This window comes from Narcine bancroftii, chromosome 12 (assembly GCF_036971445.1).
Source record: "Narcine bancroftii isolate sNarBan1 chromosome 12, sNarBan1.hap1, whole genome shotgun sequence".
NCBI classification, from domain to species: Eukaryota; Metazoa; Chordata; class Chondrichthyes; order Torpediniformes; family Narcinidae; genus Narcine; species Narcine bancroftii.
The window spans coordinates 95,427,078-95,444,974 of NC_091480.1; the positions used below are offsets into that span (position 1 = coordinate 95,427,078).

Consider the following 17,897-nt stretch of genomic DNA (forward strand, 5'->3'; position numbering starts at 1 on the left):
CTCCTGCATCTCACAAGAAGGAAAGGAAGGCAGCATTTCTCGGAGAGAATATGATGCCAAACTGACAAGGTTCTGTAAGATCTATATTTTTAAATGCTGAGTAAGATTAGCTTTGGAAGAGACTAAATTCAACCACATTTGCATTGCTATAATCTACGATGCCATTTGCATTATGAGGCTCTTCAGAATGGAACATTTGACCAGTCCCTGAGTTGGATCAAATGTTGCCAATTTGTAAAACATTTTTTTTTCACTCCAAGAACCCACCAGGAAGTATCCGGATGATTGACTGAGCACATAGAGTATAGGGGACAGTAATACTGGATGTTTTTGTCATTTCAACACAGGAATCTTTCTGGAAATGTCATCTCTAAAATCGCAGGGTTTGTGTTTCAATCACTACCTTTCCTGGAGATTCTGTGAGTTCTAATATTATTTTGCAATTCAAATGGAGGATTAGAAATTGAGATTTAAGGAGTTAAGTTGTCATGTGTTGCTTTGGATATTAATTTGTGCCATTTTCTTTTTGAAATAATTTTGTTCATTTCTCTTTGATTATGTGCTATGAATTATTGATCCTATTTACCCAGCCATGATTTTATAAAAATAATGATCATTATTTGCAAATTGTAACTTTGCAGAATATACCCGAGTGATGTTTTTGTGCTGTGAAAATGAGAACTATCATTGCTAATAAAACAGCAAATCCCAGAAATATTTAGCAGGTGAGATCAAATCTGTCGTGGAGAAATAGTCACGTTTCAGGTTGATGACCCTTCATCAGGATCTTCAACCTGAAAATTTAATTCCATTTCTCTTCCCACAGATGTAGTTTGACCTCCTAATCAGAATTTATTGTCATGAACAAGTCACGAAATTCATTGTTTTGCGGCAGCGTCACAGGGCAAGCATTCGTATTAGCCACCTCTCAAAAAATAGTGCATGAAAAGTCAAAATAAGAGAATCTTTGGTTCATTGATTATGCAGGAATCTGATGGCAGCAGAGAAGAAGCTGTCCTTGTGCCATTGGTTTGTCTTCAGCCTCCTGTACCTTTTTCCCAATGGTAGCAGAGGCCATGGCCTGGGTGGTAGGGATAGAGATGTCTTAAGACAATGGCTCTTGTGGATATCCTTGATGGAGTGAATTTGAAGGCTAGCTTAACAACCCTTTGAAGTTTTTTTCTAGTCCTGACCATTGGCACCTCCATACCAGCCAGAATGTTCTCCACGAAATGATTTCTTTTAGTTTTCTGTAACATACTGAATCTCCTCAAACACCTCACAAGTATAGCCGCTGGTGAGCCTTCTTCCTGATTGTATCAACATAGAGGCTCCAAGACGGATCCTCAGAGATGTTGACACCCAGGAATTTGTAGTTTTTGACCCTCTCCACTACTGAGCCCTCTGAGGACTGGGTCGTGTTCCCCGACTTCCTCCTGAAGTCCATAATCATCTCCTTGGATTTGCTACTGTTGAGCGCAAGTTGTTGGTGTGATACCACTCAACGAGCTGATCTATCTCCCTCCTGTACACTTCCTCATTGCTGTTTGTCATTCTGTTGACAACTGTAATGTCATCGGCAAATTTGTCGATAGCATTGGAATTGTGCCTGGCCACACACTTGTGTGTATAGTGAGTAGAGCACTGTGTGACAGATTATAGCTATGTTTAAAGGAGAAGGTTTTTTAGTGTAGGTCACATACAAACACTTCAAAACAGATCTCATTTAAAATATTGGAGCTCTGCTCAAGCCAGACAGGCTGGCTCCAGGAGCCTTTGCAAAAGGGACTTCACTAATGGATTGTTGTTTTAAAAGCCAACAGATGAAAGAACTTGGAGGTGTAGGTTTGGAGCCAGAGGCTGTCTGGGAGTGCTGTTTTGCTGTTCTAAGAGGGTCATGTGGTTTTGCAAGCAGAGTCAGTCAAACAGGCTTTTCTCAGATCAGTTCTGCAGTGCCTCAGTCAGCAGCAGCAGCTGGGACTGGAACACGACAAGCTGGCAAGCTTGTGGAAAACCCCCATTTGGAAGATGGGTTGTGAGTGCTTGACCAAAGCCCTTGTGGTTCATACAAGAGGAGTGGACTGGCTGCCTAATGTTTCACTTCGAATAAGAGAAACAAAAAGGAACTCTGTGGTGACCTGAAAGAAAGAGGTTATCAGCTGGAAAACCCTGATGGGGCAGGTTTCTTCGGCAAGTCACTGAAGTGGCTGGTTACAAGAAATCAGTTATGGGTGTCCAGCAAACAACAAATCTCTCTGAGAACTGACAAGAAACTTCCTGAGCGGTAACCATAAAGCCTGATGAACTTTATAAATGTTAAATTCTGTGCACAGTATAAGAATTGCCTGCAACCAGTGAACTTGGAGGAATGAGAAGTGAGATTGGATTGTGAACCAAAGAGCTTTTCTGAATTTACCCACACATTACATACACGTGCGCTTAGAATTAGAAGGGGGGTGGTTAAGTTGGGTTAGTTAAGTTAATAGTGATGAGTTAAAGTGTGATTCTGTTTTCATGTCTAAAGATGATTAAAAGCAACTTTTGTTTAAGTAACCATTTGTCTTGGTGAATATCTATTGCTGCTGGGTTTTGGGGTCCTCTGGTGCTCCTGTGTAGATAGTGAGGAGGAGACATTGTTTCCAATTCATACTGTGAAAGACTAAGATCCAGTTGCAAAGGCCCAGGGTTTGGAGCTTTTTGACCAGCACTGAGGGAATAATGGTATTGAAGGCTGAGCTGTTTTCCATGAAGAGCAGCTGTATGTATGAATTGCTGGTTTTGAGGTGATCAAGAGCTGAGTGGAGAGCCAGCAATATTGCATCAGGTGTGGAGCGATTGTGATGGACAAATTGCAGTGGGTCCAGAGCTCTGCTTAGTTGCATGTTCTGGCCATGACCAACCTCGCGAAGCATTTCATCACAACCGATGTTAGTGCTACTGGGCGATAGCCATTGAGGCTGCTCTCTCTCTCTTCTCCTCTTGGGCCCTGGGAAGCAAGTGGAAACCTCAGACTGCAGCAATAGGAGGGTGAAAACGTCTGAGAACACTCTGGCTAGTTGGTTAGCACATATTTTCAAGACCTTGCCAGGTACGTTGTCCGGGTCTGATGGTGTACAAGAGTTCACCCTCATGAATTATGGGTTCAGAGACCGATATCATTTCCAGGGATCCTCATAGCACTGTTGGGTTCTCCTGAAAGCAGGCATAGAGGTGTTGTCATCAGGTATTGAAGCATCATAGCCATCTGTGGTGTTCGCTCTCAGCTTTAAAGGCTGTAATGGCCTACACTCCCTGGCGTAGCTGGCGGATATTTAAATATTTCAGCCCTTTCTGTTTCTATTAGTTTTCCAGCATCTATAGTAATTTTATATAACTTTTAGGTGTCATTTCCATCTGCTTGGCAAATCAGGGATAATAACATTTCGGATAGATGAAAACCATCCTTGCTCTTCCTCAGAAGAATGTTCCAACTTCAATCCCCTCAGAGAGTTTCCTTTTTTTTACTTCCCATTGTATGCCCATGTCTTTAACTTTAGCTGGTCACCAGTGGAGAATGCCAGCATCATTCTTGCACAGCACAGTGGGTCTTGGACTCGTTAAAGCTCAATGAGTGAACTACAGATATAAAAAGCTACCAAGAGTACAGTTTGCTAGATTTTGGCTGACTCAATATTCAAAGTCTATTTTTAAAAGAAAGAAGGACATTCCTTGGATTTGATTTGAAGACCATGTGAAAGGCTAGCTCGTGTACTTGTGGTGTTTTATGATGCAATTTCATATTAGTTTAACGATTGGTATTGTGATCACTGCTGTGCTATTAACAGCAAAAGTGACCCGGGTTTGAATCCAGTGCCATCTGTTTGTTCTTCCCCTGTCTGCATGGATTTTCTCTGAGTGCTCAGGTTTCCTGCCACCTCCCAAATATCTTCGGTGTATTTTGCCGGCGTGGGCCAGAGGGGCCTGTTGTGTTTCTTAATTTAAATTTAACATAAAAGAACTAGGCAACCTGTTAAAGTTTTTTTTGTTTGTTTATTGTACAGTGATCTTTCTGGCAATAAGATAACAATTCTATATGATGGAACATTCAAATCTTGGCATGGATTACCTTTCCTTAGACACTTGTAAGTAAAACAATATTCTGACTTTCTCCAACAGTAAAAACATTTTCTTCACAATAGACGTGTGCAATATTTATGTGCATGATGTAGCTAGATTAGTGGCAATTGACTGACCTAAAACTTTGTCTGTTTGAATTACTTGGGAGACTTTCTTGCATTCTTTTTGTATAACAGGAATTTGAACTCCAATCCACTGGAAGTAATAGAGAAAGATGCATTTGATAAATTACCTTCAATGCAATATCTGTGAGTATTCAAAGTTGAAATAGCAAAAAATGTGAATAAAAGATAGCCAGGCAATTTCTGACTTCAGTGGAAGGATTTTCCTAGAAGATGTAATTAAAGCTTTTCACCTAATTCTGTGTTTATGTTAAACTGTTACAGGAATGTTGCAAATTCGTGTCAAAAAGAATGCAGTGCTGCTATTCAATCTTTTCAAGATCTCTTTATTGACCAAACTGTCCTCTTTTGAACAATTATCTTCTAAATTCAAAATAACTAAACATTATCTTTTTTTAGATATTCACATATTAGGAATTTTTTAATTCCTTGGTATTAAAACACCCTCAAGATTTGATAATCTTAAACCGAATGCTTAAAAAGCTGTTATCAATTCTCTCCGAGTTATTGTTGATGTCTAGTGGTGATTCCCTGGACAAGACTAAGAAACGATGGGAGCAAGATTTTCAACAAGAATTTTTTGATGCTATGTGAGATTCTATCTTGAAATTGGTTAATTCATCTTCTCTCTGTGCCCTGATGCTCATATTACAATTTAAAGTTGTACATCGAGCTTACTTTTCCAAAGTTCAATTGGATACATTTTATTCTAATTTCTCTTCAAAGTTTGAGAGATAGAAGGTTTTACCATATAACCATATCACCATTTACGGGTGTATTATTTCATGCCTGTCCCGCAACAGACTTGTCAGCCACAAACGAGCCTGCAGCTGATGTGGACTTTTACCCCCTCCTTAAATCTTCGTCCGCGAAGCCAAGCCAAAGAAAGATTTCATGTGTTTTGATCATGTTCCTTGCTTTCCAATTATTGGGGAAGTACCTTCCGTACATTGTCTTGAGTTCTTAATATCAATTTGTCTCCTAATCCTTTTCCTTCCCTATTTGGAGTGAGTAAGCCAGCTGACTTGAAACAATCCCAGGTAGTTATCTTTGCTCCTATTGCCAGAAGAGCTGGACGAGATGGAAGGATGCTGTCCCTCCTACACACACTCACTGGTTCTCTGATGTGATGGCCTGCTTGATTCTGTTTTATATATTTAAAACAAGATTAGATGCTCTACTAACATAATTAACCTTCAATTTCTAAATTTATGGGGTCCTTAGTTATTTTCAGAATTTAAGATTATTGATCCCATTTTACAGTGGTTGACCTTCCATGCATAATGGAACATAAGTTTAACATAACTTCACAAGGGAAGGGTTAGATTATTGGAATAGTTTTTGTTTTATATACATTTTGTATTTTTTTGTCTCTTTCATAGGTTGTTTACAGCTGTTTAGTATGTGTTTACTTTGTTGGATATATATTCTAGTTATTACCCATGTAGGCCATGGTTACTATTAGTAATTTAAGTAGGCTTACACTTTGAAAACTTTTGCATGTTGTTGCAGGTAAAGGATCATTGGGGTTGTCCTTTTTTTTGTAAATAATGTTGCAGAAATAATTTATGGATGTAAATTAAACTTTTTAATGTAAATGTTTGCATCATGGAATGTTAGGAAAAGTTGTGAAAAATATTACAGATTCATTAATTTTTTTTTGAAAAAACATTTGGAATTGACTGTTAAGCCGAAGAGAGTGGAAAATAATTGCACAAACTCCTGATGGGCTGTTCTGGATTTGAAAGCCGCTTGATGGTGCCATAATAGTGTTGTGTGCTAACTGTACCACCCATAGACTGGCAACATGGGTTGTATGATGAGACAGTTGCAGAACAGTGGAAGATGTGCAAAGAGATTTTTTTAATCAGTGCTCAACGGAAGTATATTCCAGTTAAAAGCAAGGATATTAAAGGAGGGGATAGCCACAAAAATAAAGTAAGGCATCAAATTCAAAGCTCGTGCATAAAGTCACCAAGCCTAGTTGGAGAAACTGGAAGATTGGGAGAACTTTAAGACATGACACAGAACTACTAAGCGTGCAGTATAGAAAGGAAAGAAAGGTTATGAAAGTGAGGTAGCACAAAACATAAAAACAGACAAAGTTTTTATAATTCTTTCTTCCAGAAAGAGGTAGTCAAAGTGAATGGCGTCCTTCAAAGATGTGAGAAAGATTTAATTAAAATATGACTATTTTTTGATGGTTTTCACAATGGAAAACATGTCAAACATGCCAAAGACTGGCATTAAAGATGCGATATGAGGAGGGCCTCTGGACAATTGCTAGCGCAAAAGAGGTAATGCTGAGAAAACCAGCGAGTACAAAGGTAGATTTCCCCCAGTCCTGTTGGAATGCAAAAGTGGTAAAAGTTGTAGTAGCTGCATTGGTGATAATTTCACAAAATTCTCTGGTTTCCGAGCAGGTCCTGTTGGATTGGGAGACCCCAAATGTGGCACCACTTTTTTTATTTTGGGGGAAAAAAAAGGATTTGGGCAAAAATCAGGTAACTATAAGTCAATGAGCTTATTGAGTGTGATCAGGAAAATGCTTGAAGCTATCATTAAGGAAGAAACCTGTGATTGCTAGAAATTATTCTATCAGGCAGACATAGATTCAGGAAGGATGTATTATGTAATGAGAGATTTACAAGTTCTTTGAAGATATAATGAGTGGGAACAAGTGGATGTTGTGTACTTGGATTTCCAGCAAGTGTTGGATAAGGTGTCACATAAGACTTATCCATAAAGTAAGGAAGCATGGAGGAGCATCAGCCCAGATAGAGGCTTGAGAATTCACTAAACCAATCATTCGCAACCCTTTTTTCCCCACTCGCATACCATCTTGAGTAATCCCTTACTAACCTATGGTTGAGAACCACCGTACTAAACTATGGTGCTGTGAAACATGAGCTGGTGAATGGAATGATGCAAGAAGCTAAAATCCACGAGAGAGAGATAGTTTCCTAACCTTGCTGCAGTGCACAGTCAGACTACATTTAGAAGTCACATTTTATTAGCTCTGAACTTTATACCAGAGAGCTTGAACATAATACTGTAATGGATCTGTGCTAATGTTAATATTTAGGTTAATGTTAAGCTATATTTCTTATGTCATGGGTAGTGGGTTTGGAACAGAGTTACACATACCCATACAATACATTCAGAAGTGAGGTCATTTTTTGGAGTCGTGATGTCTGCCAAAGTTGTGAAGGTCACACGTTTTCCAAGAAACTAGAGCTGGCAACTGTTTAAAAATTCCAGTAAATTGAGACGGAGCTCATGTGTGTTATGTCACATGATTTTGAAAAATATTATTGGCAAATTCAGACATTTTGAGGCATTTCAGAAGACGAGACTCTGTGGAACACACATTATGAAAGACAGAGTTCAATTGCAGTAACCAGATTAAGTGCTGTTGTGTGTTACCCCTAATAAAAGGGGAATACAGAAATAAGTGGATCTCAAAAGGAAGACTGCTTTTCTTTTGAAAATGGAGTGCAGCCTCATTGTGGAAGGAAACTCCGTGACTCTTAAGAAGACTGAAGAAACACTTGACTTCCTGGAAAGACAGGACTTGTATTATCCTTGTCACAGGAGTAAATGGCTTTTAAATAAGTAAGACCACTTCTCATATATATGCCCAGAAGAAGGTCACTCCCGTTTGAAGAATATCTCTCTGAAAGACAGCTGATCAAGAATCTTGCGAGTCTAAAAAGATCTGAAAATGTAATGTTTAAAAGTACTTCATAATTCTGAACTGTGATTTGAAAGATTCTGAAGTCGACAAGATGGTTGAAACTGGACTTTTTAATCAAGTTTAAATTATGTTTTAATGCGCGTACACACACACACACACACACACACACACTTACTTACATTTGCACATAGTGGGGTTACATTTAGAGATAAGTAAGAAATGTTATTGTTTAAAAATAGCTGACCTTTGATGTACAGCAAAATCTTTCTCAGCCACATAATGAGTGGTTGGTTTATTTATATCGTATATTACACAAGGAGAATTTTCTTTGTGTGAGGATGACATGATGTTTGTAAAATAATTGCTGCTAATGTTTAGTTTAAGGTTATCAAGCTTAGAAATACCATTTTTAAAATCGTATTGACATCTCTTGGACCTTATTGTACTAAAAAATGTGCAGGAGTATGAAACTTTGCCTGATGATAAAATGCAGTGACTAATTGAAACATTAGAAATGGGTTGAATACCAAATATCAAATTGTCCAATAGAACTGGTCCACAGCTATGCTTGAATTCACTCTTCACTATATTTTGTGGGATGCAGGAATACTGTTACAGGTTTTTAGTGTGGCATTAAAATGGTAAATTATAGTTGGGAATGGAATATTTTCTTTCTTTATAACTATCTAGTCTTTTCTGCTTAACCAACTTCATTTTTAGAGGCTTGCTTGGAACCAAACTCTCATTTCAAATGATGTACCCAGCTTTTATGGCAGTTCCGAACATTGTACAGCTGTGAGTGCTTTTCCATTCTCTACAAAGTTACATCATTTACATTACTTTGCTATTATTTAATTACTGCCCTATGTTACTTCATTATTTTTGCAGTGATTTGCCTGATCGTGTGAGGTGCTGTCTTTGCTACATTGCCCAGACTATCGAAATTCTCTTCAATGTGAAGGTGGACTGTTCAACTCCATGTGCTAGTGACGCCTCATGTGGTAGGTTGTGTCTGCCTATATACAGAAACTACAATTGCGTTCATGTGTACAAGCCCTATTTGAATCGTAATACTTTAACGCCATCCAGTGAACAATATGACAGAATAATTTACAAAAGGAAACTCTGATATTCCATCAACCTTGAGACTTTGGTATGCTGAACTGGCAGATTTTCCAGACTAATGAATATTGTTCCTTTTAATACTCCTTGTACTAATGTTTTGTACCTTTTTAAAAAGTACATTATAAGAAGTTTTCTAGTCAATCTGTTGATCTTAAATAGTCTACAGGAAGTGGGATCCTGATGAGTGTAAAGGGAGTTTGGAAACTAGGCCCTGGTGGGCTTGAGGGAGTGCAGGAAACCGGTCCCTAGTGAGTTTAAAGGGAGCCCGTGAAACAGTACCTGGTGAGCTAGATATAGAGTCATTGTCATTTCTGAACAGTGGAAGAACAGATAATCGGCGTTTCACTATTTTAAAAATAACATTCTCAGAAGTTGTTTCCTGTTCATTGACCAACTTGCAAAGAAACCTATTGCATATTGTATATTGTGTTTGGCTTGTTAAGTGAAAATATAATGGTGTGTGATGGGACTCTGTAATACATGCCTTGTACTGCTTGGCCCGCCCCTGATACTGAACCCCTCCCCCTCAGGATTCTAATAAAGGTGGTACCGCCCAATCCCCTCCCTCAGTACTACCTTGGAATCAGGCCAACAGCATGTAAGAGATGTCAGTTTTTAGCGATTAAATCCTGTTAATCTCGACTTTTGGTCTGTCGGGACTAATTGATATCGCTGAAATTTAATCGCTATACTTTCGCGCCATGGACAAGGCTATTCGAATGAAGAAGCTGGTCACTGATCCAGAGGCCTCCGTAAAATTCAACCAGTGGCTGCACAATGAGGCGACAAAAGAGACCTGCTATTTTCACAGGTCGGCCACTGCATTCTCCATGCTCAGGGTTGGTGACACTTGCTCAGCTCCTGCAAAAGCAGTATCAGTCCCCAAAGAACATAATAACCATATAACCACTTACAGCACAGAAAAGGCCAGTTCGGCCCTACTAGTCCATGCTGTAACAAATCCCCACCCTCCTAGTCCCACTGACCAGCACCCGGTCCATACCCCTCCAGTCCTCTCCTCTCCATGTAACTATCCAGTCTTTCCTTAAATGTAACCAATGATACCGCCTCGACCACGTCTGCCGGAAGCTCATTCCACATCCCCACCACCCTCTGCGTAAAGAAATTTCCCCTCATGTTCCCCTTATAATTTTCCCCCTTCAATCTTAAACCATGTCCTCTAGTTTGAATCTCCCCCTTTCTTAATTGAAAAAGCCTATCCACATTTACTCTGTCTGTCCCTTTTAAAATCTTAAACACCTCTATCAAGTCCCCTCTCAATCTTCTACGCTCCAGAGAAAAAAGCCCCAGTCTGCAAAACCTTTCCCTGTAACTCAGACCCTGAAATCCTGTCAACATTCTCGTGAACCTTCTCTGCACTCTCTCTATTTTGTTTATATAATCTACGCCAGATCCTTCTTGGGCAGCCGTCGACAAGCACTCAGTAAGTCCGTCGACGAATACATTTGAGCCATGTGGGAGCTGAGGCAAGCTTGTGGTTGCACTGATATTACGGCATCCATCTCCAGGAGGACCTGATCAGGGATGCGTGTGTGGCCGGCTTCAGGTCTGACCGTATCAGACAAAGGCTTCTGGAGAAGGGCGATCGGACTCTGCAGGATGCAGTTGATCTTGCCAAATCGTTAGACAAGCCCAATGTAACGCGGAGTCTTACTCCTCCGACAATGCAGAAGCCACTATGTTGCGATGCAAGGTCCCAATTAGCAGCTGCTATCACCAACTGTGCCAACTGAAGCACCCGCGAAGGACTGCCCTGCCAGAAGCACGACCTGCTCCAGCTGCTCACAGTATTCCTGCATCCCACGTAGGTCCAAATCTTCCCATTGCAGCGCCGTGTGCAGGCAGCAGCCGTCGCCATCTTGGTCAGAGTAATTTTTGGTTCCATTTGTGGTCATGGAGAATGGCACGGCGGGAACCCAGGGATGACTGAGTCGGCAACCACATGCAAACTATAGGGACGGTATCTTCGGGGCGGACATCTTGGAGGTTGCCAACGCACACAGTCAACCGCAGCAAGTCGGGACAATGAGCTGACACTGGTGTCGCTCGTTCTGGATCAGAGCAGGCCACATCAATTAGCAAGGTCCACCATGGACATCGAGGTAAACTACTGCATTACAAACTGCTTGTTCGACACTGGAAGTACTGAAAGCTTTATACACCCAGGCACTGTACAGTGCTGGTCCCCCACAGTGACCCCAGTCCAGTGTAAAATCTTGTTGGCCTCCAAGTCCCACTGAACCAAAATCTAAGGAAGCTGCACAGTAACGCTAACGGTGGGTGGCACCAAGTACAAGAATTTTAAATTGCTCGTGGTGCCACAACTGTGCACTGGTCATACTGGGGCTGGACCTGGTGCCAACTTAAAAGTGTTATGATGGAATATTATAGCCCCCCAGCCCTCCCTCATGGCCTGTAATAACCAACTTTTAAACCACTCGCCTGTCTCTCCGAACACAGCCAATCAGTGATCTGAACACCGCCCACTGCTCACAACCTGCGGTTTGTCCACCCTCCACGTCCCACCACCCCCACTGTTCAAAAACCTCACTCCTGACTAAGCCTATGGCAACTAAGAGCAGCCGATACAGACCCAGGGACAGAGCCTTTATCAAGGCTGAGGTTAAATGACTCCTGGCCGAGGGCATCATAGAGCCCACCACCAGCCCTTGGAGAGCACAGATGGTGGTAAAGAGCAGAGAGAAGCACAGGATGGTCATAGACTACAGCCTGGCCATCAACGGGTTCACCCTCTTGGATGCCTTCTCATCTCCCGCATAGCCGACGTGGTGAATGAGATTGCCCAGAACTGATCTTCTCCACCATAGACCTCAAGTTGGCCTATCACCAGCTCCGAGGACAGTCCATACATGGCAGATGGCTACCTCTACCATTCCCTTAGGCTCCCTTTTGGAGTCACAAATGGGGTTTTGGCCTTCCAAAGGGAGATGGACCGAATAGTGGATGACCTCAAACTGAAAGCTGTTTCCCTACTTGGTCAACGTGACCATCTGTGGACATGACCAGCAGGATCACAATGTTAACCTGGAAAAATTCCTTGAGAAAAATGTGGAGTGAAGGTTCATGTGGGTCCCACAGGTTAAGAACCAGACCAAGATCGAGGTACAAAGCACAAGTTGTTTCGGGGGCTGCAGATGGAACAACAGGATTGAAATGCTAAATGAGCCTAAACACGCACAATACGCAAGGGGATGAATATACACTTCAGGAGCAGAGGGAAAACTGACGGGAAATGGCACAAATATGCATACAATCAGGATCAAAGTGACGCTACGTGCCCTTGACCTGTGTCGACACGGCTCTAGTTAACTAACCTCTGGACTCGCATGATGCTCACATGCCATGAGGGATCAAAAAGAGAGAGAGAGAGAGCAAGGGGAAGCATGGTCCTTTATAACTTTCAGCAGGTCTTGGGCGGGCAATCATTCAGGGGCAGGCTGGGCCCCGTTGGCTGCTTTGGCCAATGGCTTGAAGCCTAGACTGCAGCACCTGATCATTTAGACAGGCCAATCACGAAGGTCATGATGGCTTGGGGTGAGTCTGACCTTGACTGGCATGTTATGCATCCGACGAATAGGAGCACGGTAGCGCCACCATGTGGCGGCCACAATCTCGCCATTACAATTGCTAAAGCCCTAAACCTCACATGAGAATGTATTGCCGGTGTTTCAGGCCTGAGCCCTTCCTCAAGCTACCTTGAGGAAGGGCTCAGGCCCAAAATGTTGGTAATATATCTTTACCTCCTATGGGCATTGTGAGACTGGCCAAGTTTTACCAGCATTTCTGTTTTGACTAAGGTTTCTCTTTGTCAATGATGTTCAAGAATTTGGCGACATTGGTGCTTTAGCTTTCATTATATATCATTGATTCCCATTCCCACACTGACCATCTGTCCATTGCAAGGTTGAGGCTGAAAACAAACTTGAAAAACAGCACCTCATATTCTGCCGAACTAATCTACAAACCTAATTGGCATGAACACTGTATTCTTTAAATTAAAATATCCTGCACCCCTCTCAGTCCTTTCCTCTCTGTCTCATCCATCCAGATACTCTCGCACACCACCTTCTTTCCAACCCTGTTCCCTGTTGGCTGATTCCTTTCTCCTCCAACTATCACCAACCACACCTCCCATCATATCCCCTCTTTTCCTGTCCCCGTCATGATCCAAATAGATATTGATGAAACCCAACTAAACGAGCTCAAAGTGAAATTCCACGTAGTTGCAGCTTTTCTCTGGTTTCATAGTTGGAATCTTCAAGAGGCATGAGTGCAATCACTGACTCCCTGCACAATTGGGAAGCCAGAAATCCAGTTAAATCTCTATCCTTTGCCTGGCTGCTATTCTTTGTCAACTGGGAGTTAGCCACCTGCCCTCTAGTATGTGTTTTGCCATTCATGGCTGATTTAAATATAACCTTGATCCAAATGCAGTAACTTTTAATCACCTCTCTTGTAAAGAATGCACCTACTGATGCCTTAAGAGAGAAAATGATGAATTCATCTCTGCAGGGTGGCACAGTTGACACAGCAGTTGCATTAATACAGGCCCAGTGATCAGGACTAGGGTTTGAATCCTGCAGTGTTAGGAGTTTGCACGTTATCCCTGTGTCTGCGTGGGTGTCTTCTGGGGGCTCAGTTTCCTCCTACCATTTGAAACATACTAGGGGTTAGTAGATTAACTGGGTGTAATTGGGCGGCACGGGCTTGTGAACCAAAATATCTTGTTGCCTTGGTATGTCTAATTTAAAAAAAATATATATATTTTTATGATGCTTTGTGATTTCTCTAATGTTGAATTGAAAAAATTACCACACTGGAGATGTAGAAATTGATGATCACTGGCAGTAAAAGGTTCTGGCCTTGTCATCTTTTCTCATACTTCAGCATGGCATTATCCTGTCAAATATGTGAGAACCACATCTCTCCAAGCTTTGCTGTTACTGTGAAGGGTTGGGGAGAACACTTGTCCTGAAAAATCTGTGGGTGTGACTTCCTCTTCAAGGCATTACTCCCCCTTCAGCCTTGTTTCTAATAGACCCTTTAGGCCTCTCATTCTTTTGTGCTGTAGAAGACCATAGAGGATTGCTACAAAAACCACTCATCTTGGAGCAAGGAGTTGACTGAAGTCCTGAAGCCTCCACACATTTCACTATAAATATCAGAATCCGAGCTTCGTTCTGATGAGTGTGTGACAGAGTATATAGAAATGTTTTTGGGAGATAAATTGGGAAAAGTTTGTTAGAGTAGGTCACATACAAACACTTTAAAACAGATCTTATTTGAAATACTGGAGACATAGTGGCTTCTCACACCTTTTTTGCAAGAGCTTTAAAGAGTGCTCAAGAGATCACTAATGGATTACTGTTTATCAAGGCAACAGATGAAAGAGAATGCTTGAGCTGCTGCTGTGTGGAAGGTGAGCTTCCTATTGTAAGAGAGTCGTGTGGTTTTGCAAGCAGAGAGTCACACACACTCTCTCTCTCTCTCTCTCTTCTCTGTTACAACCAGCAAGAAGTTACTGGGACTAGAACAGGACAAGCTGGCAAGCTTTTGGAAGACAGCATGGTCAAAGGCCTTGTGGTTCATGCAAGAGGAGAGGACTGGCTGTCTAATGTTTCACTTGGAATAAGAGAAACAAAAAGGAACAAAAGGTGACCTGAAAGAAAGAGGTTATCATCTGGAGAATCCTGATGGGGAAAGCTTTGTCAGCAAGTGACTGATGGAAGTACCTGGAACAACACATCTTTCTCTGAAAGAACCTTCCTGAGCAGTAACCATTTACCTTTCGGCACAAGTCTGGTGAACTTTATACGTGTTTAATTCTGTGCACAGTATAAGAATTGCCTGCAACCACTGAACTTGGAGGAATGAGAAGTGAGATTGGACTGTGAACCAAGGAGCTTTTCTGAACTTACACACACATTACATACACGTGTGCTTAGAATTAGAAGGGGGTTAAGTTAATAATAGGTAAGTTAAAGTTTGATTCTGTTTCCATGTTTAAAGATGATTAAAAACAACTTTTGTTTAAGTAACCACTTGGCTTGGTGAATATCTATTGCTGCTGGGTTTATGGGTCCTCTGGGCTCGTAACAAGTGTACTTTGTAATAGCTCCATTTCCTGCAAGTTATTCATCATTAAACTTGCAAGTGATTAGTATTCCCTTTAAATAGCCCAAATGCAGATTTCTCCCTGCTGTAAAATATTTGAAGATGTGCTGTTGGTTGCAGGATATGTGAAGAAGTGTATTTCGGGAACAGAGTAAAGTAATTTTGTGGATATGTCTAGCTAGATGTTTGGCTATGATTGGTACTGTGTTGGGCAGCAAGGGAGAGAAACCTGAGGCCTGGTGTGATAAAGGCTAAATTGGAATAAAAGTAATGTAAATAAGGCCAATGTTTTAGTATTGTTATTCATACTGTCAAAGAAGTTTTCAAATTGTGTGCCGAGATTCAAGTGTAGCTCTAATGTATCAAATAAGTAAATAAATTACAATCAAGCCATATGAAACTGTATAAAATAGAAAAACTTGCACAGAGTATTTGGGGTCAATGCGCAAGTCATCCAAAAGTCCACTCATTACCTGAAATTCGTGATTAAATCTTGGCTGGTTTAGCAAGAATTAAGAAACTATTTGCATCCTCAAAATTATTGCAATGGATTTGAAGGAAATCTTGCTGCAATTGTATACAATGTCATGGAGATCATGCTGGGAATATTGTGCAGTTCTTCCTCTTGTCTTTATTAGACTAATTTCTGTAGTTGTTGTTTGAGATGAAATTATGGAATTAATCTTTGATATTTGGAAGATCCGATGGACAAGATATGAACTTCAAAAGTTTGAAGAAGCTCTTTGCCCTGCCTGAAGATTTGATGTCGGTTGTGCTGTCTCATGTTTTCTCAGTTGAACGGAACCAAAGAAAAATGTTAGAGAGATAATATTTACACTCTACTCCAAATGATTCTGTATACACGGGTGTTGGGAATATTCAAGATTTTTTTAAATTATATTAAAAATAGATAAATATGGGAAATAACTAAATAAAAAGAACAGAATAAGGTAACATCTTTGGAGTAAAAATTGTTATTTCTGAATTCACTTTTTATTTGTATTTCAGATGCAAGTGAAACTTTCATAATGATTAATGGGACTGTGCTGAGACCTCAAATGTCCTTGAGGAACCATAACATTTTGGAATCATTCCTTAATCAAAACACTAGTCCCAGTTTGGCAGACAGTTCAAGTTTGCCTCGTGAAAACTCATTATCAAGATCTTCCAAATTGGGTTTGCTTCATCAAATAGAAGAAAGTGAAAATGACTTGTTTGTTGGAAATCATTTAAATCCACGCTTGGCTACTTCAAAAGCCGCAAATATACCTTATTTAGGTAGAATGAATCAAAGACCATCTTATGAGAGAGAAACACTATATACTCCACAGAGGAGAGGAAAGTATCTTCATCGGAACATTGGTGGAAGAAATCATGGCAGTCATCGCCATCAGAATTTAGCTCGTTCTGTTAAAGTTCCGTTGACTGGTGTTCCACGTGATTCCCGCATGTATGGGCTACCTGTGGAAGCAGGTTCTCAACTTTATTCACAGAATAATTTTAAAGAACGCGGAGTAACGAAGAGAGTTAAGAGACAACTTGAATTGGATCAACAAGCAAATAACAGTGAGAAAGTGGAAACTACAATTTTAATAATCCCAGAAACAACGATAGAACAACCAGAAGTCATATATGAATTTGAATCAATTCGCCCAGATATTAAGGAATTGAGTATTTCGACCCCTGCAGAGCCAAACACCAAGGCTATAGAGTCAGCAGATACTCCCCAAGTAATAGGGTTGCTACCTGAAAAAATAATTGAAGTGGGATATAATGTTAAAGCTAAACACAAGCCAGTTCTGAGGACAGCACACCATCCTAGACATTTCAGCCATGATCTTCAACAGGTTGAGATGACTGATCCTGGTGTTAATGAACCTGTTACTATTTCAGATGAATCTTGGCACAAGCCTCTAGGTGAGTTCCTGGATAATGCTGTGCAGAAAAATGTTGTAAGTTTCAGTCCAACTCCTGCAATGCAGCCCAGCACCCAACTTTCTCAAGATGAAATTGTAAGACAATTCAAAGAGGCATTTAAGAAATATAAAGAGGCTAATTACAATCAACAGCTAGGTGATGTCACTGAATCTGAGCAACTGACGACCAGCAATCCAGGCATAGTCACACAGGAAGGCAATAACGATTCATTTTCCTCAGAACATCCCAAGAAAATAATAAAGGAATCAGTTAAAAGTTCTTCATCAGTTAATTCTAAATTGAAAACAAACATTGATGATATGTTTGAGGCGAAAGTCAATGAAGAAGTGCGAGCTGTAGAACCCAACAAAGAAATACAAACTCTACTTGCTCATGCAATAAGAATAATTAAATTAGATTGTCTAAAACAAGAATTAAATGCTGCTTGTAGTGACCTCCTTGCCAAAATAGGTCACCTAATGAAGCTATATGAAGGAAAAGGGTACTTACCTGAAGTAGGATCTTGGAATCCTTCTCTAAGTCAAAACATAAAAGATGGCAAAGAAATGGAGATATTCCCTCCACCAATAACCCAACCAAAGCCAGAGGAAAAACCGTACAGAGGACATGAAAGAGGAAGCTATGTACCAAACTACACTGAAATGTATACAGAAGAGCCAAAGGTAATTCCATACTTTTTCAAAAATCTTGAATATACCTGTGATCATTTAATAAATTTAATTCTTTGATCTTTATCTATATTT

At 40.6% G+C, this 17,897-nt stretch overlaps 1 protein-coding gene across 3 annotated transcripts in view; it reads left to right on the forward strand.

The window, feature by feature from the left end:
• Window positions 1-17,897, forward strand: part of LOC138746599 (leucine-rich repeat-containing protein 37A-like) — a 39,916-nt gene that overhangs the window by 4,494 nt on the left and 17,525 nt on the right. For all 3 annotated transcript variants that reach the window (XM_069904891.1, XM_069904892.1, XM_069904890.1), the window contains exons 4-9: window positions 348-419; window positions 4,041-4,121; window positions 4,293-4,364; window positions 8,656-8,730; window positions 8,824-8,936; window positions 16,225-17,816. In XM_069904891.1, the coding sequence (XP_069760992.1) occupies window positions 348-419; window positions 4,041-4,121; window positions 4,293-4,364; window positions 8,656-8,730; window positions 8,824-8,936; window positions 16,225-17,816 (2,005 nt within the window). The remainder of the gene's footprint in view (window positions 1-347; window positions 420-4,040; window positions 4,122-4,292; window positions 4,365-8,655; window positions 8,731-8,823; window positions 8,937-16,224; window positions 17,817-17,897) is intronic.